This window comes from Gobio gobio, assembly GCF_949357685.1.
Source record: "Gobio gobio genome assembly, chromosome: 7".
NCBI classification, from domain to species: Eukaryota; Metazoa; Chordata; class Actinopteri; order Cypriniformes; family Gobionidae; genus Gobio; species Gobio gobio.
The window spans coordinates 23,877,828-23,904,854 of NC_137103.1; the positions used below are offsets into that span (position 1 = coordinate 23,877,828).

Below are 27,027 nucleotides of genomic sequence, written 5' to 3' on the forward strand. Positions count from 1 at the left end.
GGGGGAAGGTCTGTTACTAAGCATTTAAAGCATATTTGTTAAATGTAACAAGTAATTATGTGTCTGTTTTGTCTGTCGTTACACTGTTTATTTATTTCAGATGTGTCATGTATGACATTGTTTATTATGCAGTTTTAATTTTTTAATTTTACCCTCTGGTGTCAATTGGTCATTTTAGACCAACAAAAAAATAATCTAAAAATCAGCCACAATGCAGAAAAAAAAGCACACGCCAGTGATGGGGTGACGCTCTAAAATATCAAGAGCACAAAATAGACACATTAAGAAGACTCAAATAAGAGGTTAAAATCAGATCAGACCCAGATTGATTAAGCTCTGATAAAGAATTCCTTTTCAAATTGTTACATTTTTATTGAATTTTAATGTTCTATGTAACATCATTCCTGTTTTCAGGTTAATAAATAATAAAACCTCTGCAAATGTACGACGTCGTCAAGCTGCGCTTTTGTTTTGAATAAGTGACCTCTAGCTGCGAAAACTTACATATTGTGGCTTTAATGGAAAAACTGTCACTTCAAATCAATATTTCAAACAAAACCTATCTAAACCTGGACAAAAAGTAGTCTATGAGAATGTCTAAATATATATCCTATTCCTCAACCTAATAAAAGTAACTTTTATGTCAAAAACAACTATAAAATTTAAAATCCTCTTTATATAGGAATCTAGAGGTTACACCATGACATTACAGATGTTTTTCTTTTTTTACTCCCACCAGTTAAAATTGGATTGTAAAGACTCTTGCTCTATTTTAACATGAAATAGAGCTTTAATTGTAAAATAATTCAAAAACATTAGGGGGAAAAAAAATCTGCTGTTTTCAATGGGGGAAAATGTATTTGAATTATTGCATTAATATTAATTAGTAACATAAAAATCTCTTAATGCAAATAAAAAAGAGAAAATATTACTGAACAAAAATATATTGCATTGATTTTACTGGGGAAAAAGACAAGTGTGACCCCCAAATTAACAATACCATAGGGTTAAACATTTATTCATTACATTACACATTACCCAAGTTTGCATCATCACAAAATATTTTAATGAGCAACATTTTGGTCAAAACATTTTTGTGATGATGGAAACTTGAGTAGTGTGCAGGATTTATATTTTTCTAGTTTATATTCCAATTTCATCAATTATAGTTCTCCCTCTTGTTTTACAAATTGAAATATTTGTGTGAAATGTGATCCATAAGGGGTTGTATCATATATCATATTTCTGTCTCTTCTGCTAGACCCAGAGGTGCACCCCCAGAATGAGGAGTATTGGGGTCATGTGAACCCTATTGGTCCCCGGGCTTGTTATGATGAGGGAAAGCGTGTTGCTGAGACAATGTGCTATGCCTACATGAAACAGGTAAGAGTGAAATTCACTCATCAATACATTACTGCTTGCCACTGTAGCAGTAGTGTTAATTTTGTTAACGAAAACTATGATAAAATATTCGTCAACCCCCTTTTTTTCCGTGACTCATACGAGACGACACCAAGGTCATTAAACTATAACTGTGACTATATCAAAGACAAAATATTACAGTCTGCTGTACAAATCTCTGAGCTTTCATGCTTGCGTTTGACAAATTTCAATTTTATAGTTTAAGTCCCTCAATCAGAGCTTTTCTGTTAAAAGGATAAATTATCTGCCCAGTGTTTTACTTAATCTTTGCAATCTGGCAACGATACGCACACACTCACTTAACACTGCGAAAGCGCCGCAGATGATCTGAAAACACAGAAAACACCAACAAACAAGCTGGAGTTCAGCCATCCCCATTTGAGATATTCTGCTTAAATGAAAAGTGTAATTCAGTCAGTCTGTGCTCCTTCACAAACCGCTTGCACTGTTTTCTGCAACCAAATCTGCGATCAAATCTTCTCAGTGATGTGCTGTAATAAATCCAATTATGGAAATTGTTTTCAAGTGTGGTTGCTGAATAATAAAGTCCTAAATACAAAGTCTTTTTTTTGCGGTTGTTTTAATAAAAATACATGAATGTAATTTGGACTTAATGGAATTACTATTAGGAATTTCACTGTTTTACATATTTTTTATTTTCGTAATGTAGAGTGTGTTTACTCTGGTTCAATTTGTCACTCTAAACGGTGCACGCGCAGTATTCAAATTAAGCAACAGTAAAAGAAGAAGAGTTCAACTAATCATAGCACTGGGTTCATTCCCCAAATAGCAAGCGAAGATGATTGACAAATGCGCAAGGCCTATCCTTAAAAAGAGACTGCAAAGCGACAGCAGCACAAAATCCCGCTCGTTCCCCCTTCCACTCCCATCGTTTGACTGAAGCGAGGACAGTACAGTAGTCACTGTACTTCTGACTCCTGAAGGGAATCGGGTTGGGTGGATGTTTTACCATGTAGTGTACTGTACTGTAGTAAGTGTTTTTTTGTTTTGGCAGAATGAAGAAATTAAAAACAGACATACAGTAAATATGAGTATTGTCCTAGTTTTGGTTCGACTATGAACAGTGTTTACTCTAAAATACTGCCTTAACAGGAATTCGGCCATAATTTCTTAAGTCTTTAACACTCCAGCACAACATAGTGTGCAGGTTAGCAAAGATTTTAACACTGAAATCATGGATGACTGACAAGCACAAGTCTGGAGAAACAGGCATTTGTTTATTGATTCTCAGTGTTGAGAAACGTAGACTGCATGTGTTATGTTATTATGTTAACAATAACTAAAGTACCTAATTATGTTACATTTATTTTTTATGAAAACTTTTTTCAAATTTTTTAAATGACGGACGCTGTAGCATTAACACACCCCCTCATTATATATTGGACTTGGCTTATACTTGATATTTACTTGATATTGTTTTTAAAATAAGTGATTTGTTTTGCTCTTATTGGTCCTGTCTATTGTCAACTGTTTGTATTGGCTAACGTATATTCAGCTAATGCTTGTCCTGTTTATGAAATGCAAAAACAGCACTTCACAAATATTAGTATCATATTTGGATATTGAAATAATAAATTAAGTATTTTAAATGAATCACACATACACATAATGTTCCTATTTTTTTAAGTTTTCTAGACTTGACTAGTCATTAAAAAAACCTGTTTAAACGACTGTTAGAAAATTTGTCGTAGTGCACATCCCTGAAGTAAAAAAAAAAAAAAAAAAAGTCAATTTATATTAAATAATTTAATGAGATTCACTTGTGGTTATCAGGTTGTGTAAGCACACATTATAGGATAAGTTCACTTCAAAAATTAAAATGTCCTAATAATTTACTCACCCCCATCTCATCCAAGATGTTCGTGTGTTTCTTTCTTCAGTCGAAAAGAAACGTTTTTGAGGAAAACATTCCAAGGTTTTTTTTTGCACATAATGTATTTCAATGGCATCAATGCAGTTTCAAAGGGCTTCAGAGGCTCTGCGCGATCCCAGACGAGGAATAGGGTCTTATCTAGCGAAACCATTGGCCATTTTCTATAATAAATTAACATTTATATACTTTTTAAACCTCAAATGCACGACTACAGTGTTGTTGTTCTTCACGGCGTATGATGTCATAACATCAGAAAGGTCACATCCGTGATCCGTTTCACATAGGTGAAAGTGCATTAATTCTGATTAAATAAATGTTTATATTTCTCAAATGACAACAATTGTCACTATTATAATTTTGGGCAAAATAATAATGATTATCAATTTAATTATTATGCAGAGTGACAAAAATGTGACACTTTATTGACTAAAACTAGACTAATATGGCCAAACATTTAGTCAACTAAAACTTGACTAAACAAATACAGGACAAGGATGACTAAATATGATACAAAAAACGAATGAGTGCATGTGACTAATTTAAAAAAAATAGCTGACGAAATGAACACTGTCACTACTGGATATCTGCACTTGATTTTATTCACCCTGCTCTCAGGGTGTATTAATGTTGAGAATTAGCCACGTGGGATTTTGAGCTCGGAAATGTGGCATCACATTCTTTTTCTAGTCTACTCTCTTCTTTGCTGTCGCATTCTTACCCGAGCAACGTACCATAGTACGAGACGTATTGTGTAAGAGCCAATTACCAGAGAAGGAAGCTAAGAACTTGAAATAATGATTGTTTGTACATCAAAGGGCTAGCTCTTCAATGCTTGGAGGACTGACAAATATTTGTGTGGAAAAAAATCAGAGAGCTTGGCAACAGCAGCGTGGTTTGCTGAAAAACTGAATGTGAAGCATAAATGGTGAGACAAACCATTAGTATCATTTTGGCTATTATTCACTAAGCATTCATATGGACAAATTTGTGTGTGAAGTCTGCACACAAAAAAAACATTCACCTATAACTTTCATGCTAAAATGTATTCCATATTTTAAAAATAAAATGCAGGAATAACTTAAACCATGTGCAAGCAAAAATCACATACTCTAGGTGGCCATATAAACGTGCTAAGATTAAGGGCCCTATTATACACCCGGCGCAATGCGACGCCAGGCAAGTGTTTTTTGTTAGTTTCAGCCCAACGCATTTATCATTTTCACGTCCAGCAACACGTTGATTAAATAGCAAATGCACTCACGCCCATCTGTTTGGCGCATTGCTATTTTGAGGCAACTGAAATAGACTGTGCTATTGACCAACTGAAACCTGGTCTAAAGTCAATAGTGCAGTATTTTGTGTGTTATTTAAAGGGCGCGTTAGTAAAATGCACCTATAGGCAGGTCCACAACGCGTGTACACTCTGCTTATTACACACGCAGCAGCACACAAACATTTTTAAATATTAAAAATAAAAGGATTCTGGAGAAGCGTTCAGTCTTTCCGCTTGCAAATTCCGCCATGTAAATAGCGAATCCGCCATGGTGCAAGCACAACTGGCTTTTAAAGGGAATGGGAGATGAGACTCTGATTGGTTTATTGCATGTTACGCCCAAAACACACCCATGACTCATTAAGAGACTAGATACAACCCTTTTGGACCATGTGCCTGCGCTCAGATTGTCAAAAAAGGGCCCTGCATTTTATATATAGATATTTCATCTTAAAATTTTTCTTCCTCTTTTACTGTGTTTATATGAAGAAACTCATTTGTTATAGCTTGATGTGCAAGGTTTCTCTGCATACCGCAGATGTATGGATGTGTATGTACAGCTGGAGAATGAAGTGTCTATAATCTATGCATGTATAAATGGTATTTATTGTGTTTGAACTGGTTTTAACGATGACAAACTTGGCATTGCTTGAGCATCTTGCTGCACATGCTCACGGGGATGAGAGCGTCATATGTTTGCAGAAGTGACGAAAGATTGTAAAGGAAAGGTAGTGTGAGTTATAAAGTCAGAATTGCGTGATATAAACTAGTGTTGTCAAAATTATTGATATTTTGATATGTATCAATACTAAAATATCTGAAGCGATACCAATACTTCTTTTTACAGTATCGATAGAATGATACCAGCTGTGCTTTCTTGCTCTCCTCACGTGGGATTGCACATAATTCTACTCATTCTGGTAGATTAAGCTCACATCTGAAATGCACACACATACAGTAATAAAGCCGCCTCTGACATACAAGTGCAAAAATGAGCTCCTTTTCCCAGCTTATGAATGGTCAAATACACTCAAAAATAATGTCACAATGCTCATCTTGGTGAGTATTAACGTAAACACAGTCGTAAACAGTTCAGGAAGAAAATTTTGTAACTTTGCGCACGGCTCCGCAACCGAAGAAGCACGAGCTCCAGGCGAATCTGGCCGAGCATGACGTCTCATCACGCCGGCACCCAGTCTGCGCGTCGAGTATAAACACCTCCCCAAACGGACTGATTCACTTGTGTAACTTTAATGGATTAATCTGTATTTATTTTTTTACAATGAAGATTATCCAAAGTTATTTTAAATTGGATTACTTTGTTTTCTTTATTCAGTTTCTTACCTGAATACTACTTTTAGACCTACCTGAAAAAATAAAGAACAATAGAATATCTTTATTCTATTGTATTTATTTGTGCTATTATTAGTAATTTGTTTATTTTTTCATATTTTATTACTGTTTACTTTTCTTTTTAAATAAAATTTACCATTTGAAATCAAGCTTCCTTGTGCAGTGTGTAAGCTATTGCAACAAAATTACTCCATTGTAAAAAATGTATTTGTAAGATAATTGTAATGGTAATGGATCAACGTTCATATATGGAAAAAAAAGCTTAAAAGCTTTATCATATAAAGGGATCTCTTCAGAATAATTTTTGATAGCCTAGACTTTCAATAGATGGACAAAAAAAGAAATCATATTAAAAATATCTATTTGACAGTATATGCAGCGTTTTGTCCCTGTGGTATCGAAAATGGTATCGAATATCGATACTTTTCCAGGTATTGAAGTTAGAAATTCCAGTATCGTGACAACACTAATATGAACTCACAATTGTTATAAAGTTGGGATTAACTTGTGATAAAGTCAGAATTTATATTTTATACAGTATCTAAAGTCAATATCTCACAATTATAATTTTTTTTCTTTTGCAATTGCGAGTTGCTTATTTCTTTTCTCAGAATTGTGAGCAGGGCTTGACATTAACACCCGTTCACCCGTTCACCCACCATTTGCGGGTGGATTTCAGCTGTGGCTTGAGGCACAGTCACTCCCACTAGCCACTTTGGCTGATTGAATTTTATTGGTCTTCTCAAAAGGCATCTGTTATAATCGCGTTGCGATTCACACGTGATTCTGTTGAGCTTATGAGTGCAATGTATAATAATCACAGGCGTTCAGATTAGTCATCGGTGAAACGTGCCAGATTTTTTTTTCAGAGTGTACTCTCCCTCCCTGAAATCTGGACTCTCATCATTAAGCTAGGAACACACCAAACCGACGCCGACCAACTAGTAGCGACGAAAGCAGACTGTGCGTGCGTGCGTGCGTGCGTGCGTGCGTGCGTGCGTGCGTGCGTGCGTGCGTGCGTGCGTGCGTGCGTGCGTGTGTGCGTGTGCGCGTGTGCGCGCGCTGTCTGTGTGGCTGCGTCTCATCTCAGCTAATCAAGGCACAGTCTCTGACACACACACACACACTCGCCGCACAGACAGACTCGCGTCATTCTCCTGCTCACATCGAGTTCTCTTTTGCTCATGAACAAACAATAACAACAACACAGAGAATTTTGAGTATTATCATATTAGGAGTTTTAAATTAGTTGAATAATGTCTTAAATTAACTTAGAGTTGTGAGGAAATGAGATGCGCGGGACAGCGCGTCAGATCCGCGTCATGTTCGTCAGCGGCTGTTCTTAAAGTGACAGGAGCACTGATGATGCCTTTCATTAATGTTCATCAAAGAACAACGGGAACAGAGAAAACTGTAGCTTTAATGATGATTAATTTATATTTCATTTATTATTTATGCCATTAAGAAAGGTGTTTGATAACTACAGGGAGTGCAGAATTATTAGGCACGTTGATTTTCTGATCATATTTTTTTTCCAGGCACATTTGACCAATTCCAAACCACAGTAATCCTAATAACTACTATTGATTTAGTATTTAATAATGTATAAGTGATATATAATTGTTCATGAAGGCTGGAAATGAAAATCACCTTATATTCAGGTGTGCAGAATTATTAGGCATGTTTTCTTTTACAGATAAATTGAGCCAAAAAAGAGATTTAACTCAGACTGAAAAGTCAAAAAGTATTAAATGCCCATGAGAAGGATGCAATACTAATGCAATACTAGACATTGCAGTTAAGGCATGACCATTGGACAGTGAAATGCTCGTTGGGTCAGCAGGATCTGACAAAAACAGGTGGTGAAGAAAAAACACCTGTTAACTGCAAAAGAATTAAGAATTAAGGTGAAGAATTAAGGGTGAAACCATCAGGAACCCTTTAGTCTCCAGCGCCACCATTTTCCAAAGCTGCAACCTACCTGGAGTCTCCAGAAGTGCAAGGTGTCAGGATCTCAGAGACTTCAGTTAGGTAAAGAATCCTAAAAAATGACCCCCACTAGATAAGAATCACAAGCTGAAGTGTTGTAAAATACATGAAGAAGGTTTTTTTATAGGCTTTATGGACAGATAGGTTGAGAGTGACTCTTGAAGGACCAGCACCACATCCTCTAGTACCACTGTTTGAAGAATTCATCTTCCAGAATCTGGCAGTACGTTTTGGGAGTTCATTTTTAGTCCATCTCTGCAAAACGGACTTCAGGATGGACTAAAATGAACTCCCAAAACGTACTGCCAGATTCTGGAAGATGAATTCTTCAAACAGTGGTACTAGAGGATGTGGTGCTGGTCCTTCAAGAGTCATTCTCAACCTATAAAACCTATAAAGCCTATAAAAAAGCAGGCTCAATTTATCTGTAAAATAAAACATGCCTAATAATTCTGCACACCTGAATATAAGGTGATTTTCATTTCCAGCCTTCATGAACAATTATATATCACTTACACATTATTAAATACTAAATCAATAGTAGTTATTAGGATTACTGTGGTTTGGAATTGGTCAAATGTGCCTGGAAAAAAAATATGATCAGAAAATCAACGTGCCTAATAATTCTGCACTCCCTGTATTACATTTCTGTATATGTCTAACAGGGAAGGCCATGGGTAAATATAATATTTATTATTTTGGGTTTATGTAAAGATTGTTTAAAGTTCACTTAAATTAAAAGTTGTTTTTTTAAAGCCTAATAAATGTTGAAATTGGGAGCTTTCAGTTATACTGTAATGTAACGTCATTAACGTTTCATAGAGACATTAGTATCAGTGATACCGGCCTTCATTCATAAAAAGATGCCATTACAACACATATTTAAAATATGCTGTATTTAAATTGTTTATACATTAATTTGGAGAGTAACTGAAATTATTACAAAATCAAAATATTAAAAACTTAAAGGGGTGGTAAACCACGATTTCACTATTTTAACTTTAGCTAGCGTGTAATGTTGCTGCTTGAGCATAAACAACATCTGCAAAGTTACAACGTTCAAAGTTTAAAGCAAAGGGAGATATTTGCTTTTAAAGAAATCAGTTTCTAAGAACTACAGCAAACGGCCAGTAGGCGACTACACACATTCCTCCAGGGTTGGTGACATCAACAGGCTCAATATTTACATAAACCCCTCCTCCGAGAATATTAAATAAGGGAGGGTGAGGCCATTTTGTATCGCGGCGCTGTTGTGGTATAAGTTAGTTAGGCTGGAGTGTTGTTGCTGCGATGCCGAGAAAACGCTGTTATTTCCATCCGGATTGCAGGTCTGGGGTACTTGCTCTGTTCAGCCTTCCTTGGGACGGGGGTGCGTTGCAGAGCGTTTAACATACAGCATGTTATATGCACGTGTGTTTGAGTCAGCGGGGAATCAGGCGCGCAGGGCTCTCTGCAGCACATCTAACAGAGGAAAACATCCACCGTCTTCGCGATTTCAATGCCGGATTTTCACAACGTCAGCTGCGTGAAAAAAACACTGCCGGTGCGTGGATGCACAACGCGCGCGATGCACATTTCACGGAGGACAACACAAACTTCCACTAACTTCGCGAGTTCAATGCAGGATATGCACAACGGCTTGTCCTGAAAGCTGGATTTACAAGCTGTTTACGGGCCACAACCTGTAAGTCTGATTTATATTTCATCGATGTGTTTTCCTGTAATAGGTTGTAGCAAGGAAGTAAACAGATGACAGCGCTGTTCTGCAAACCAGTCTGTTAAATGCTCATTCATACTTAACGTTATCCGACGAACACCTAACGTTACAAACACTAACGTTAAAATCTCAACAGCGAACCTGGCATTAGTGTTAATGATTCTTTGATTAGAGCTTTTATGTATTGTTTATCTTCAGGCATGCTAAACATGGTTCTGTGTGTGATTTGGCTAACTTACTAGTAAAGCCAGTGCTTAGTGTTCGTTTTGGGTTAATAGTTCTTGCGACAGATATTTGGCTATAATCGTTCTAAAAATACAAAAGTAACAGTGCCATTCAGTAGCGATCATTATAGATCCGCAGTCTTTACTCTTGAGGACTGAACAGGTTCTGCTCGATCATCTTCACTCAAATGTTCTCATATGGTTTTATTGACGCCGACCAAAGCACAGCCTCCAGGTAAGGGGCGTGACGTTTCCGACAACCGTGCACTGCGGTTAGCGAATCAGAACACACTAGGCCAGCTAACCAATCAGAGCCCACTGCGTATTTTTGAGGGACTGGCTTCATACAACCCGGAAAGCATCAGACCGTTTTACAAGGAGGGAGAGAGCAGTGTAGAATAAAGGTCAAATATATGAAAAATAAGGCAATTTTTTTTTTAAACGAAGCATGAACACATGTTACAGTGCACCCCACAAACACAGTCAAGCCTTCAAAAGAATGTGTTTTACCACCCCTTTAAAATATTAAAAACTTGCGATTAATCGTGATTAATTACACAAAAAAATTGATTAATTAGTTGTTGTTGTTTTTTTTTTTTATCGATTCCCAGCACTAAAATAAATGTTAAACATTATGGTAAATGGTAAAATGAGTAGATTATTTCTGACTAGTCTACAATGCAGACATTTATTTCATTTGAGTTTACTCAGGTATGCTAACTGCTCTAAAGAAAATGTGAAGCCAATGTATAAAGTTCAATTATTGCTGTTGTTATTATTAAGTTAAAAGTGAATCTAGTGTTATTATAGCTGGTGCCCGCCATGAACCAGGACTCCACAGCAAACAAACCGAACCGAACCGTGGCTCCAAAACCGTGACATGAACCGAACTGTGGCATAAGTTTATCATTACACCCCTACTCATCATAAACAACAAAGCAGAGATTTACGTGCAGTGTAGGAGATTCATTCATCATACAGTGATTGACTGTTTTTGTTCTATTTCAGCAGCGAAAATATTTTCAAACAAAGATCACAGCGAGTTTATCTCTCTCAATTCTGACTTTATAACTCGCAGTTGTGAGAAAAAAGTTATAATTGTGGGATATAAATATGCGATGTAAACAAAATTCCAGGTGTTGCAGTAAACCTTGAGTGTCAATAATTTGAAAACTGATTACCGCTGCCATTTTTGTTAGTGTCAAATGTGCATTTCAAGAGACTTTTATTATATGTGCAGTGCTACCAAATCAGGCGCTGGTGCCACTGGTCTCAAATGTTAGTCTGGAGCTCTATAGTAATGATCAGTCCACAACATCGAATCTGGCCCCTTAAAAAAAAATTCTGACACCCCTCGCTTATATGGAGATGGTTTGGCCGTGTTTTATTCAAATGACTAAACTTGAGGACATGGTCGCTCAATTTCGAATACTCCAAATTAATTTACATTAAAGCCAGATTAAGAACAAATTGATGCATGTATGCATGTTGTGAATTAGGTGGAAATGTTTAATGAAAAGTTTAAATACTAAATATATCACTTTCATGATAAATAGTCAGTTAAAGGTACACTTTGTAACTTTTGCTGCTCTAGCGGTTAATAAAACCGCATGCGTCTTGTGGAAAACCATTGAAGCCGGAGCTAGTTCTCTCTGTTTATGTATATGACAAGTCACGCAGGTACTGGGATACTCCGCAGTGGTTGTCGCCCCACCAACACTAAAATAGTTTGAATGTAACACTTGTTATAGGCGTACCATTGTGTTTCAGGATAAGACACTCGCTCATTATATAAATGTTGTACATTTTGAAAATTAAAAGTTACATAGTGTGCCTTTTAAAATGGATTGCATTAGATGCTAAATTAAACAGCCTAATTCTCACATTTAGAGGCTAAACATAATAAGTAAACTCATAATTAGGACAAAATGAAGTTTAGCACACCTTGGCATTATCTAAAATTTAATTTGGCGATCTAAGAGACATGGGCAAGATCGCAGTGATCATCTTGCTCTCTGCTTCATTTCCTGCCTTCATTTCTTCTTATTGAACATTCTGATACGATTGATTGGCACCACCCTTTGGTGCAGCTGATTTTATCTGTTTTTCTTCACTTTGTGTCACTCAGATTGTCTTTATCACATTCACTGTTCCAACAATACACACATGTCGCTCTACCACATTGTCCGTCACCACATGAGAAATGCTGCCTCTCATGTTTGATTTGAATATCATCAGTGACGTGGTGTCTGGAAAATGTGGCATCGGAAACTGACATCTTTTTAAAAGGAAATGCTGTGACATTTGAGAAAGATAAAGTCTGTTTTACCATGGAGAGAAAAATAAAAGTCTATTTTATTTGTTTAAAAAATAGTCTTTTTTATGTTTCTGTTAGCCTCCTTTTGTGCAAGTTGAAGATATTATATGCCAGTTTTGTTCAAACAATTCTTAGAATTAAAGCAGTGGTTCACTTATTCAATACTTATTGCTAAAGAAAATAAATAAGTTTTTAAATAAGACTTAAAAAACGGCAATTGAAGGAGCTGACGTCACATGGAGTGGGAGACTATTCCAAACATTCGGACCTACCAAGGAAAAAGCACAATCTCCTCTCATTTTAAAATTACAGCGAGGGACCTTTAAAAACCGTTGGTCTGAGGACCTAAGAACTCTAGAAGGAGAGTAGGGAATGAGAAGATCGCTAATGTATTGAGGAGCAAGGCCTGTTTTCTAACTTTTTAATGACAAGCAATCCTAAACAATCCCCTTGTGAGATTGATTCTTAATTAGGCTTACAATATAGTACAATTATAATAGCCTATAATATAATATAAAAACTAATTTAAGTATTTCAACTGATATATTAAGAGTTTAGATGCTTCAATTTGTAATAAAAATAAAAAATAAATAAACACTGAAGTAATTAAATAGATCTAATAGCTAAATATATTCAAGGGAACATGTGAACTCTTTTATAGTTATCTAAGCATCCCTGAAACCCAAAACACACACAAATATATTTAAACTGACGTGTGTTACTGAAGTGTTTTGAGTTTGAGTGTGTAACTCTAAATGGCTTGTGCCCGTCATCCATTATTTCCACCACTTAATCAAGCCACTCTTCTTTGAAATATGATGACGTTTTATTTCACATGTCTTTTGCGTTTCACGTCACCTCTTATATTGAGCTATTTGGACCGCAAACATGACTCACTGCCGCTCACACGCAACATAATTTTCTTCCTATGAAACCTGTAAACTGCATTCACAAGTTCTAACACTATAGCGATACTAACTCCATAGCGGGTGAACAGAGCACTGCAATTATTTCTCATTTAAACTACAATCTCCCCACATTTCACGTCTGTCGTCTGCACAGTATTTTATTCTTTCTGCACGGCCGCAGCATCACAAGTGCGGCTTAGAGGGAACATTGCTCTTGACTGAATATCTTTCTTGAGAATATCTTTCTTCTTTCTTATCTTTATTAAGAATCTGTGTATATATAATTCATACAGTGCAGATCATACTATGCAATTTAATTGAGGGGAATGTCTTGTAATCCTTAAGGACTTGTTCTCAAGCCACTTCTTGGTTGTCTTTGCACTTCGGCAAGGAGAATTGTCTTGTTGAAAAATAACATCTGAACATTCCTCTTAAAATAACCACGTTTTATCTGTGGGAAGCATTCTGCAATATTCTCCTGTGCTCCAAAGCAAATGAGTTTTCGCCATGAAGTAGCTCACCAATAGCTGGTAGTCAAACTTTAGATTAGGTAGACCTAGAAATAAACCATTCTCCCTTCTGTCCATTCCCTCTCCTAGCTTTTTCATTTTCTCATTTTTTTAAATTATTTAGCTTTCCTGCACTATTGGTTTCTCCTCTTTTCTACAATTATCTGTCCATCTTTCATCTCGCCCCTCCTAACATCTATGTCCGAGGCGAAATCATTAGGCTGGTGGAAGTGCATCGTCTGTACCCTGCAATCATTTATGCTCAATTAGATTTACTCTTCACTCTATTCACTCTTGAATTCATGTGCTTCCTTCCATCCATAGCAATTGACTTTCTGACTTCAGAAAGAGACTGTTCTCCTCTGACCATACATTAACAGTCACTTCTATTTAACAGTGTAAATAGAATCTAGTTGCTATTTACACTTAGTGCAAATAGCCGCTGCCTTTATTGTTCTCCCACACTTTCGAGAGACACGTCTCTGAAACCATGATAATACATGACTTGATTTTAAAACTGAAACAGGCATTGCAGAACACCTGTCCCAACATGGTGACGGGTGAGATTGCTCCCCTCTTGTTCCCGTTAAAAAGGTAACCCATTCTCACTCACGAGGGATCCGATACTGCCGCATGTCCAAGAGAAATGCTGTCACCTATACTGACGTTAAACGTGCCCGCAGCGACACGGAACAAAGTGCTTAACATGAAAAACGCTTAATGTACTAAGATAGTGGGATGGGCAACAGTGGTCGAGTAATCGAGTACTCGAACGTCACAGCGATCATCGATCATGAGAACGATGATCGCCCTGAAAAAAAAAATATTTGTCTCTTTTTTTATTGGTTATTGCGTCGTTTTGCGCGGTACTGGAGGTCTGATTGGTTAGCGTTATACAGCTCGCCTCCAGACCGCGGCGAAATAAAGTGAAACTGAGGCGTGCACTGCAGTGATGTCTGGAATCACTGATCATTAAATGGTTAGTGCAAGATGTGCAGCGCCAATCTGTCATAGTCTATAGCATTATAATGAGAACACCGTGGAAAATGCTGTAAATGATCTGTGCTAGTTCCCCGTGTATCAGCTGATCCACAGAGAAACTTGCGAGAACACTCAGACTAGCGCGTGAAGTTCATGTGCGCATTCGCGTCCTTTTCTGCAGATGCACGTTGTAAGATTACTTTTATGTTTTCTATATCTGATTAATCTCATATAAAACGCGTTTGGTTGAGCTTAATAAACTAGCAAAGCGCTGCCGTTATACCGGCTGTTCATTCTCTTCAGTTTCAGCTCAAATGCATTAATGCTCGAGCTCGACATGGTTTAGAGACAGAAATTCTTTTCAGATAGGCTATTTCTTTCTCAGAATCATTGACATTAGTAATGCAGCACTGCTATACTGTTCTCGTATTTTTTAATAGTAGACCTAGTTTATTTAAAGATGTTTTTCGTTATGAGTTTGAAAACGCGCAGTGATGTCTGTAAACACTTCGATCATGAATAATAAAATTAAGTGCATGATGTGCAGAGTCAATCTGTCAAAGCATTATAATGAGAACACGATTTTAATAAAATGTTGTTTCTGTGTGCTTTCGTTGTCCGTGTAGCCTATCAGCGTTGTTAAGGGAAGAGCGCATTCAAAATGTTTCGTTTCAAACCCTTCGCCTGTAAAATCTAGCACGCTGAAGTTCACGTGCGCATTCACGTCCTTTTGTGTTGATTAATGTTGTAATAGGTTCATAATAATCTTCATATTAATATTGATATAGGGTGCGTTTGGTTGAGTTTATTAACCAGCTCTGCAGGGTGGTGTTATTTCACAGTTTCAGCTCAAAGGCAATTCTCGATACTGATTTGGTTATTTGAGACGGTCATTTTATAAAGATGTTTCTTTTTCAAAGACATTTATGCATCATAATCTAGCAGTTATTTTTTGTTTTATATGTTCATGTTTTCATATACCTGTTTTCATGTCACGTTTGTATTTGTCAACAACCATCTTCATAACAGTTTTCATTAACTCAATGACGGACATGCCCCGCCCCCTGCACATGCCCCGCCCCCAATTACTCGAGTACTCGTTTTTGAGACCTATGGATGATCGAAATGAGAAATTGACAAAAATGCCCATCCCTAAGTGATATTCGAGGACCAAATTCAGTACACACCTTATTACTGTAATAAAGCATAAATGTACATAAGCAGATGAGCCCACAATATGAACGCAGTTAATTAGCCTAGACATTAAGCGTTTATTCCTAAAATAAAATACCGTTATAAAGAAAACGCTTAATACAAGACAGTAATATTAAAAGACCAATCTGTATACACATTATTAATAAAGCTTAGCCTACTGTGTAGACAAGCAAATCAGGCCGAATATGAACGCAATTCGCTTACACGTTCAGCATTTTCCACTTGGAAAACCATTATAAAGGGAACACTTAACGTGGCTTAATTCAAGACGGTAATATTAAAAGACCAAGATCAATAGGCTACACACATTAATAAAGCATAGACAAGCAGATGAACCCAGAATTTGAACGCAGCGAGGACGTTTCATGTTAACATTTACATTTAATCATTTAGCAGAGGCTTTTATCCAATCTTACAAATGAGAAGAGCAATAGAAGCAATCAAACCCAAGAACAGGGCAACAATAAGTGCTGTGACAAGCCCTAGTTAGTCTAGCAAAGTGAATGAATAGAATAGAATAGAATAGAATAGAATAGAATAGAATAGAATAGAATGGAATGGAATGGAATGGAATAGAATAGGTAAGTGCTAGTATTAAAGGGTCAATTGTTGGTCAATGTGTCTTTAGCAGTTTCCCAGAAGCTCGGGTTGAGTTAGATTCATTTCACCAGCTTGGAACATGTCAATGTAAAAGTCTGTGAAAGTGATTTTGTGCCTCTACAAGGCCACAAGGCGCCGTTCGCTTGCAGAACACAAGCTTCTGGAAGGCACATAAGTCTGAAGTAGTGAGTTTAGGTATGGAGTGCAGAGCCAGTGGTTGTTCTGTGGAGGCCAGTGCAAACTAATGAAGAGAGGTGTGACGTGCGCTCTCTTTGTAGAGATTCAAAATTCACTTTGTAGATATTTCATATGTTGTTTAATCTCCTTCCTCCTCTGGTGTCTCATCTCTATCCCTCACATTTATAAATCTATTAGCGGAGGTTGGTAAAAAGCACTGATCTGTCGCCTTTTAACCTCTATCTGTGTCTTGTGATGTGTCTTTCTTTCTAAATTATTTAATTAGTCCTATTCAATCCTGTCTCTCCATCCCATTACATCGCTACCCTTTACACACACACACACACACACACACACACACACATACACACACCTGCACTCATCAAGCACTTTCCTTTAGGAGGTTCCTTCTTCTGTTGAGCCTTTTGGCTCTGGCATTGCCTGTTGTTCAGCTCTGTGTCTCCACCGTCACCTCAGTCATCCGATGTTTGCTCAGGCTGAATTACAGCTTTCCGGCATTTTTTTAGACTCATCACTGATCAAAAGAGCTCCCAGTCCATATTCAAACTAGTGAAAAGTATTGATTTAAAGCCTTCACTACAAAGTATCCTTCAGTATTGCTCCAGGGTATTTTGAAGATGTCAATTTAGGTCGATATGTGATGAGCTTTGCCACACATATGAATGAGATTTGAAAGTCCTTAACGTGAGTGGGTCTGTTCTTTATTTTTTGACAATTTAAGAAGAGTACATAAGGGAAATCTGGGCCTGGGATCAGAAAATGACTCAAACTTGGTTTTTCGATTGTGCATGTGCACAGGCCACTTGATTTATTTATTTATTACTTTTTTTTTTTAAAGATTTTATTTTTTATTATTGTCATCAGAGATTCAAAGTTATTCAATTTACCTAACATTTCACACATTTTAGTGCACTGTGTCTAACCATTGGTAAAATCCCGGTAGCACACAGCCCCATAATCGCAACTAAAGCATGCCATGTAATCACATGATAGCCTTGCAATCAGGCGAGCGCTTTTCCTTGCTAAAAAAGGCCACTTATGACTGTCCTTGTTTTGTCCTCGTTATGTGTAGTTTGTCATTTTTGTGTCCCATCTGTCATTTATAATGCTATTTATGAGCGTTTTCATGTTTTTATTCATGCCCAGTTATAAAACTACTGAACCTTAAAAATGTAACTATTCTTGTTGAAAAGCCCTGTATCTCTCTCCCAAGGCCATTGTTTGATGTGGGCACAAGTACAGGCTTTACCATGACATGACCCGTCTTTAATGATTTATGTAGACAATATCATATTTTGCAGTTATATGCTGTATCATTTGTTTTCATGGCTCCCATTAGTGGTGTTAGTTCAGTTCATGGACAAATCATTTCATAAAAGATAAGAATTGTCAATTTTGATTTTATGATTACATGGACTTTCATGTAATTCAGACACTGCATTGCTCACAGAGGAACAGTGGTAAGATATTAATTTGCCCTGTCTAAGCTTATTGTGCAGAGATTACTAAGTAAGCCATTCATATTTTAAATTCCCTGAAAAGTTTGAACACTGTGGCTCTGTGGTGCAGAAGGGTCTTTGGAAAGCATGTTTGGAAATGGTCATTATTTTTGCTGTTCCATTGAATGGGGATGCTAGTAGTGCAGAAATAATTTATCATTGGCCTTTTCTTCACTTTGCTTATTCCCTGTGATCTCTCTTTTGATTATTATTTAATGTTTTAAATGTATGTAACCATGTGTTTGGGCCTTTTAACCATTGTGGAGAATAGTGATTTGTTACTTTGTTATGGGAGTGTTTTAGAGCAGAAGTTGTCTACCATTTCCAACACCCCACCAGACTTTTAGTCTGTATATAGGGATACCGTAAAATAGACATGACAGATTTGCACTACATCATTACTTTTATTCTTAACATTGTTGAATGCCAGTTTGACATGACATTAAAGAAACAGAAAAGGAAGTAAGAGGAGGATGTATACTCTTGATCCAAGAAGTTATAAAAATTAGGGGTGTATCGGTACACGTATTCGTACCGAACCGTTTCGGTACAGGGCTTTCGGTTGGGTGCACGTGAGTCTTTAACAGTTAACAGTCGGCTTGTTTTAGGCGCGGAACACACTTCAGTCCGAGTTCCCACACGAACATATTAAGTATTCAGTCCATTTTATCACGATATTCAAACGATAAATTGCCGTTTTGACGCTCTTTAAAGGGTTAGTTCACCCAAAAATGAAAATTCTGTCATTAATTACTTACCCTCATGTCGTTCGACACCCGTCAGACCTCCGTTCATCTTCGGAACAGAAATTAAGATATTTTAGTTTAAATCTGATGCCTCTGAAAGTCCTCCATTGGCTCAATGGTACTCTACACTCTCAAGACCCTTAAAAGGTACTAAAGACGTCGTTACAAAGTCCATCTCACTACAGTGGTTCTAAAATAACTTTATGAATCGGCGACAATAGTTGTTGTGTGCAAAAAAACCCTAAATAACGACTTACATAGTGATGACGAATTCAAAACAAAGCACCATGAAGCTTCGAAGCGTTATGAATCACTGAGTCGATTCAGCGGTTTGAATCGCCAAATTTCAGCAGTTTGGCGGTTTGACACGCGATCCGAATCATCATTCGGCTCAGTGATTCATAACGCTTCAAAGCTTCATGATGCTTTGTTTTGAAATCGTCATCACTATGTAAGTCGTTATTTAGGGGTTTTTTGCGCACAAAAACTATTGTCGCCGATTCATAAAGTTATTTTAGAACCACTGTAGTGAGATGGACTTTGTAACGACGTCTTTAGTACCTTTTCAGGGTCTTGAGAGTGTAGAGTACCATTGAGCCAATGGAGGACTTTCAGAGGCATCAGATTTCAACTAAAATATCTTCATTTCTGTTCCGAAGATGAACGGAGGTCTGACGGGTGTCGAACGACATGATGATAAGTAATTAATGACAGAATTTTCATTTTTGGGTGAACTAACCCTTTAATGTGGCGTGACTGATCAACACTGATGATCACAGTTCAAGCAGCCACGCGTGAGCGCGATCATATGTGAGCGCGATCATATGTGAGCGCGATCATATGTGAGCGCGATCATCTGTGAGCGCGCGATCATCTGTGAGCGCGCGATCATCTGTGAGCGCGATCATCTGTGAACGTGATCGATCATCTCTTCCTAAAGAATAAACATGAATGAACATTTGAAGGTATGTTGAGGATATATTACAACTTACTGTCATGTATCGTGTGTGTAATCGCTCAATCAGTGTTTCAACGGCGGAAAGACGTCAATATAACCGCTTGTAAACTAAACAATGTCATGTAGCATCACATTTACCCCAGGCAGACACCTCAGTGTCCACATAGAAATCAACTCTGTCACTAAATATACACTATATTAGCCTATATATTCATTATATTCTACTGAACCTGTTAGTGATGTCTTGATTATTTCATGTATGTTTAAATAAACCTGTCATGAAAATTACAGACACTGAATGATTATATTTCAACAACGAATTGGAGAAAAAAATATTTAATATTTTATAATTAGTTATTGCAAAAACTCCCTAATGTGAAGTTTACGTGTTTGCGTACTGTTATTTGAGTGTTCATTATTATACCTAAAAATAAATAGCAACTGAATTTAGGTTAATAGTTTGGGCTCTGTTGTTAACCTTTAATATTAATGTGCAAGTAAGGGCTCCCTATATAGTTTACAGCAATATCTCCAATAAACTTTTAGTTAAAATTGAATTCATTAAAAGACAGACACTTTTTTTTTTCAGTAAACCACTGTTTAATAAAAATAAATAAAAAGCAATTTTGTAAAACTGCTGTACCGAAATCGTACCGAACCGTGACTTCAAAACCGAGGTACGTACCGAACCGTCAGTTTTGTGTACCGTTACACCCCTAATAAAAATGTGTTCTCATCTTGTGCAGTCGAAGTATAAGTGGTACAGTTGTAAAAATGAGAGGAAAATTAGTCTGTACATGTTTCCTGCTGACATTTTGAAATACTCTGGGTTTGTAATGCTTTATTTAACATCACCGCTCACATGGACCACATAAATGGAACACTTAGAGTCAGAGACACGGACGATTAGGCTTTGACGACTGCTGTGAGATAACCTGGTTTTCTTCTTGTAATCAAGGTTTTATCATTCCATTTCATAGATGCCGAAATAGTAGTCCCAAGTACCTTAAAGCTGTATTAAAGCTTATACTGTTACATTAATATAGCTATTGAAATGAACATAGCTGTACTGTCAGCCCAACATATGATTGGGTGCTAGCCATTCAGAAGCACTGACTTTTGCATGATGCAAAAGTACAAAAAAAGTTGCATGTCTTCCACTGTAGTGCTGCTTACAGAGCTACAGGCTTTCCATCAATGACCAACACTTCGGAAAAAATTTGATGTGTGGCCACATGGTTTTTAATGGGATAGTTTCAACAATTTTGACTGGTGGACCAAGGAAATTGGATGAATAATATCACATTTGCTTGAAATACGATTCCATCTGACACTGTTAATCACAAATGGCATCCATACTTACTGTGTCTATAGATCAACACTTATGTTTTTGACACTCGGGTGCTGCTGTCAATAAAGCAAAAGGGGGGACAGACCAAATACTAATACATCCTGAAATGTGTGGACATTTACTTGAAATAGTCCAAATGCTATGCTTATATTTTAATTAAATTAGAAAATAAACCAAGATGGATGCATTTCACTAGAGGCCTCAGACTTTAAAAAAAAAAATGAAGATGTTGATCTCAAGAAAACGGAATGCATTTTGAGCTTAATCTGTGTATAATCCTTATGCGTTCACTAAACATCGCTGCATGTTCACTAAGCAATTAACACTTGCAGCAGAACTCATTGTGTTGATGATGTTTGCATGTGGCTGTGTCTCACAGGAAGGAGTGGAGGTGAGGGTGGCCCGGATATTCAACACCTTCGGATCCCGCATGCACATGAATGATGGGCGAGTGGTCAGTAATTTCATTCTGCAGGCTTTACAGGGAGAACCGCTGACGGTAAGACCCGTTCACTTCATTAAAATAACGAACCATGTGTTATTTACACTCTACAGCAACTCCCTTTGACTCATTTCAACTTCACGCAGACACACATATGGGTGTTACTTACAATTTGAAGTGACACCCATATGTGTGTCTGTGAGAAGCTGAAGTTTTTCAACGTAAGAGTGTGAAAACCTTGTAAAATGAAACTCCCTTAAAGAGCACCTATCATGGAATTTTGAAATTTACCTTTCATGTAGTGTGTAACATAGATTTAAGTGAACAAAAACATCCTACATAGTTTGAAATATGACAGTGCACTGTATATGTAGTTATTTTCTTTCAAAAGTAAGAGTCGACTCTGAGTCATTTTTAAGAATCGTTAGAAGACCGAAGCTTTTTCTCTGACTAGATGACGTCAACTTGTCAAGTTATTTGAATACGATACGCCCACTTATTGCGCTCCAAGACGCCAGTGAAAACTAGAAAACATCATGGCGACGAGACGCTGTGTTCTGAAGTGCGACTCAAAAGCAAACTTTTTTCATCTGCCCAAGGATGAGCATTTGAAGACTAAGTGGCTGGAAGACAAACCATACATCGTCGCGATTGAGTGTTTATTATTAGTCGTCAAATGTATGTTTCGCGATCTCAGGAAGCTTTTATTATGGACTTTTATTATGGCACATGGTATCTTCTTCGTCTGTCTGTACCATATATGGATTACATGTGCACAGAGCGCCCTCCGGCTGCCAGTATGAATTGAAAACAACACACAAGAGACTCAATCGCTCATGATTAGGCTATTTCTGCCCATTTTGAGGAAGTATTGAATAAAAAATACTCCTCTGTTTAGAAATTTGACACAGACATATGAGAATCTATCAATATGTCTCCTCATCTGCACACTTTTGAACTAAAAGCCCTGAGGGATGTTGATTTGTCGCGAGTCTTCGTGAGGAGTTTTTTTATGAATGAGATCAGCTGAGGCTCATATTACAATCAAACGGTACAGACGCGGTTTTCATATTCATAACTCCTCACACATATTAACAAATTACTGTCACTATAAGACTTTGATGGGCGTTCCGTTTCCGAAAATATCTGCACAGACCATACCAATCACAACTGACTGGGTCATCGGACCAATCACCGCAGATTAGCGTCACGTAAAGACGGGGTTTTGAAAAGTGAATCACTAAAGGAATCATTTGAGAATCGCTGTCAAAACAGGTAAAAATAAATGCATATTATAAGAAAACTAAAGTCTTTTTTGTCATTGCATGCATGCAAAACTGTTGTTGGGGACTTCTAAAACAATATTTGGAACATTTTAAATGCCATGATAGGTGCTCTTTAAAACTAGGGCTGCACTAATTGAAATCGAACTGAAACTGCGATTTGGCTTAGTGCGATTATGAAATCGCAACGGCTGTGAATTATTATTATTATTATTATTATTTATTTATAAAAAAAATCTTTTCGATTTTTAATTAAATAAATATGCAAGTTTGAGTTGCTTATTACGTGCATTTGAAAAAGCAACACGCCTCAAGCATCTTCCCAAACTTGTAATGCGAAGCGTTCATAAACCTGTGACAACATTTAATAAATCAGTCGAGTGTTTGAAATCACTTCCTTTTGTGAGCTATTGTGGCTTCTTATCATAGAATGAGGCAGGCATTATATTATTTTATAGTATTCTATGCAGTGATTAAAGGCTATGTCGATTAGCATTGCATTATAAATAAGCCTGTACTTTATTGTTATTTAAATACCCAAGAAGGAACTCAAATACACCATATTTTGTGGCAGCCGGGTGTTTATTGTCTAATGTTTATAGTCGTGTGTTTATTGTTTAATCAGCCCCACGTGCATCAATGAGCCTTGGCCGGCAACACCCCACAAGAGCTGCAGTCTAGCCATCACAATTTCAAATCCTTACGCTTGCCCATTTTTCCTGCTTCTAACACATCAACTTTGAGGACAAAATGTTATCTTGCTGCCTAATATATCCCACCCACTAACAGGTGCCGTGATAAAGAGATAATCAGTGTTATTCACTTCACCTGTCAGTGGTCATAATGTTATGCCTGATTAGTGTATGTGTATATATACATATATAAGAAGGTTGTTTGTGCTTGCTTGTAGAGCTATATATAAATTTCATTTGTTGAAAAAAAAATTAAAACGCCATTTTTACCAGAAAAAAAAAATGTTTCCCCAAATCGTGCAGTCCTACTTAAAACACACTTTTGTTTAATTTATTTAATCAAATCTACAATTAATTTCTAATGGGCATCTATACCCATATCCCAAACTGTCATCTCAAATCATTATTTTGTGATGATTTTTTTTTGTTTCCGTTATTTCTATGGCTAAATGCCTTGTTAGCATTTTAAATACACACAATTAAATAATATTTCACATTTTATACATCATGTCATGCTATAATTAATGTTTTATTTGGGGGGAGGGGTGTCTTATACATATTAAGGCATTGAAAATGATACGAGGCATGGAAAACATTTCCAATAAAGTTTCAATGTAATTCATATAACAAAAAGAAAAACCTTTAAATCTGTTTTTATATAGAAATCCATCCCAAGGGCATAAAAGTGTTCATGCTTCCTTATTGTAAACACTTACGCTCACATAAGGATTTCACATACTGATTGACTGTTCCTCAGTCACTTTGAAGCCGCTCTTGCTGCATGTGCTCTGATGACTCTTATTATAATTCTGTGTATGTTTCTCCTTCTCCTTTTTCAGGTTTACGGTTCAGGCTCTCAGACAAGAGCTTTCCAATATGTGAGGTAAGCTATAGATCTAAAATAGATGTAATGCGTGTTTTCATTTGTTTCATACCTCCCGCGAGTATGTGGAATGACACAGTCGAGAAAAAAATTTACAATAATTAACAGTACTGCGGTACAGCCGAACAAATGCTATCAAAACATAAAAACAATGAAATATAGGAACGTAATAGTGGCATTTAGCTTGTTTAAATGAAAGCTTCACCTCCATGCTTGTAACCTTCAATTTGCAGTGCAGTGTTTACTTGGGATTTGTTGACTAACAGTCTGTGAAGAAGGCAACAATTAAAATCAGCAAATAAATAAATTATACTATTTAATGTGCTGGTTCTGTATAAAAATGAAGAAGCTTTTTTTAAAAGCTATAGCCATGAACAAAGATTTATGCAACACATCCATCTGTCCCTTTTTTCCCATTTCCATCCATGCAAAAAGGTATTAAAATGAGCCTGACTGCATCAGCGCAGTCCTATCTTTTGTCTTAATGAAATGAACCTCGGGGTTCCTGACTGATTCCTGACACATGGCGTTTTTCAAAAATGGAGGTCTGCTTTTGATGGGATTACTAATGCTTTCTGGTAATTGCATTGAAGGTATTTCAAAGGCTGAACTCTGTTTTGATTTTAACGGCTGCAGTGTTTGTGTACGGACTGATGATGTGGTGCTTTGCTGGAAGCAAATTTATCAGTTATTAGTATTAGTAATGTGCCAGGCATCTCTACCAGCGTAAGTTCCATACCACCTCATAAAAAATGCTTGATTGACTGATGTTGTCAAAAAGTTTAGTTATGCTTTCAAATCATATCACATTTGAATGTATCTTTTGTAAAAAGCTGTCATTTTGTGAAGAGTAAGGCCCCGATCACACACAACGTGTTTTTCAGGTTTGAAAACGCGAGGCGCACCACACTGCCTTTTTAGTTTTTTTTTTATTTAGAAAATAGCAGTGCGCTGCGGGTTTTTTTTTATGTTTCTAGGCAACCCCCAAAATCAGCTGTGCTGTCAGTCTAATCAAGATAACCGTCGCCACAACGGAAGGCCCGCCTCTTCATTCATTCGATTGGACAAGGAGGAAAAAATTTAATGACGTCGGGTTTTCTGCTCAGTTTTTTTTTTTTTTTTTTTACTTCATGCGCTCAGAGTGCTCCTTCAAAAACGCGAGGCGCCGGGGCGCATAAGCAGCGCGCATTACACTCTCTGCCAAAAGAAATCTATTCAAAAAAGGCGTATCTCACTGCAAAAACGCGTTCTGTCTGATCAGGGCCTAGCACATTCAAATAGCACATTATTTCAACTTTTTTTTATGTTTTACACATGTAGTGTTTATAATATTTGTATTGTATAAATAGCTCCTTATACAAGAAAATTATATAGCTGCCTTTATATTTTTTATGTTAGGTGTGACTTGCAAGGGGATCTATATACAGGGAGTGCAGAATTATTAGGCACGTTGATTTTCTGATCATATTTTTTTTCCAGGCACATTTGACCAATTCCAAACCACAGTAATCCTAATAACTACTATTGATTTAGTATTTAATAATGTATAAGTGATATATAATTGTTCATGAAGGCTGGAAATGAAAATCACCTTATATTCAGGTGTGCAGAATTATTAGGCATGTTTTCTTTTACAGATAAATTGAGCCAAAAAAGAGATTTAACTCAGACTGAAAAGTCAAAAAGTATTAAATGCCCATGAGAAGGATGCAATACTAATGCAATACTAGACATTGCAGTTAAGGCATGACCATTGGACAGTGAAATGCTCGTTGGGTCAGCAGGGTCAGACAAAAACATGTGGCGGAGAAAAGACACCTGTTAACCGCAAAAGAATTAAGAATTAAGGTGAAGAATTAAGGGTGAAACCATCAGGAACCCTTTAGTCTCCAGCGCCACCATTTTCCAGAGCTGCAACCTACCTGGAGTCTCCAGAAGTGCAAGGTGTCAGGATCTCAGAGACTTCAGTTAGGTAAAGAATCCTAAAAAATGACCCCCACTAGATAAGAATCACAAGCTGAAGTGTTGTAAAATACATGAAGAAGGTTTTTTTATAGGCTTTATGGACAGATAGGTTGAGAGTGACTCTTGAAGGACCAGCACCACATCCTCTAGTACCACTGTTTGAAGAATTCATCTTCCAGAATCTGGCAGTATGTTTTGGGAGTTCATTTTTAGTCCATCTCTGCAAAACGGACTTCAGGATGGACTAAAATGAACTCCCAAAACGTACTGCCAGATTCTGGAAGATGAATTCTTCAAACAGTGGTACTAGAGGATGTGGTGCTAGTCCTTCAAGAGTCATTCTCAACCTATAAAACCTATAAAGCCTATAAAAAAGCAGGCTTCATGTATTTTACAACACTTCAGCTTATGATTCTTATTTAGTGGGGGTCATTTTTTAGGATTCTTTACCTAACTGAAGTCTCTGAGATCCTGACACCTTGCACTTCTGGAGACTCCAGGTAGGTTGCAGCTCTGGAAAATGGTGGCGCTGGAGACTAAAGGGTTCCTGATGGTTTCACCCTTAATTCTTCACCTTAATTCTTAATTCTTTTGCGGTTAACAGGTGT

General features: G+C 37.0%; 1 protein-coding gene across 2 annotated transcripts in view; it reads left to right on the forward strand.

Moving 5' to 3' along the window:
- uxs1 (UDP-glucuronate decarboxylase 1) overlaps positions 1 to 27,027 on the forward strand; it is a 111,501-nt gene that overhangs the window by 67,971 nt on the left and 16,503 nt on the right. For both annotated transcript variants that reach the window (XM_079821026.1, XM_079821027.1), the window contains 3 exons: positions 1,262 to 1,383; positions 21,534 to 21,653; positions 24,411 to 24,454. In XM_079821026.1, coding sequence (XP_079677152.1) covers positions 1,262 to 1,383; positions 21,534 to 21,653; positions 24,411 to 24,454 — 286 coding nt within the window. The remainder of the gene's footprint in view (positions 1 to 1,261; positions 1,384 to 21,533; positions 21,654 to 24,410; positions 24,455 to 27,027) is intronic.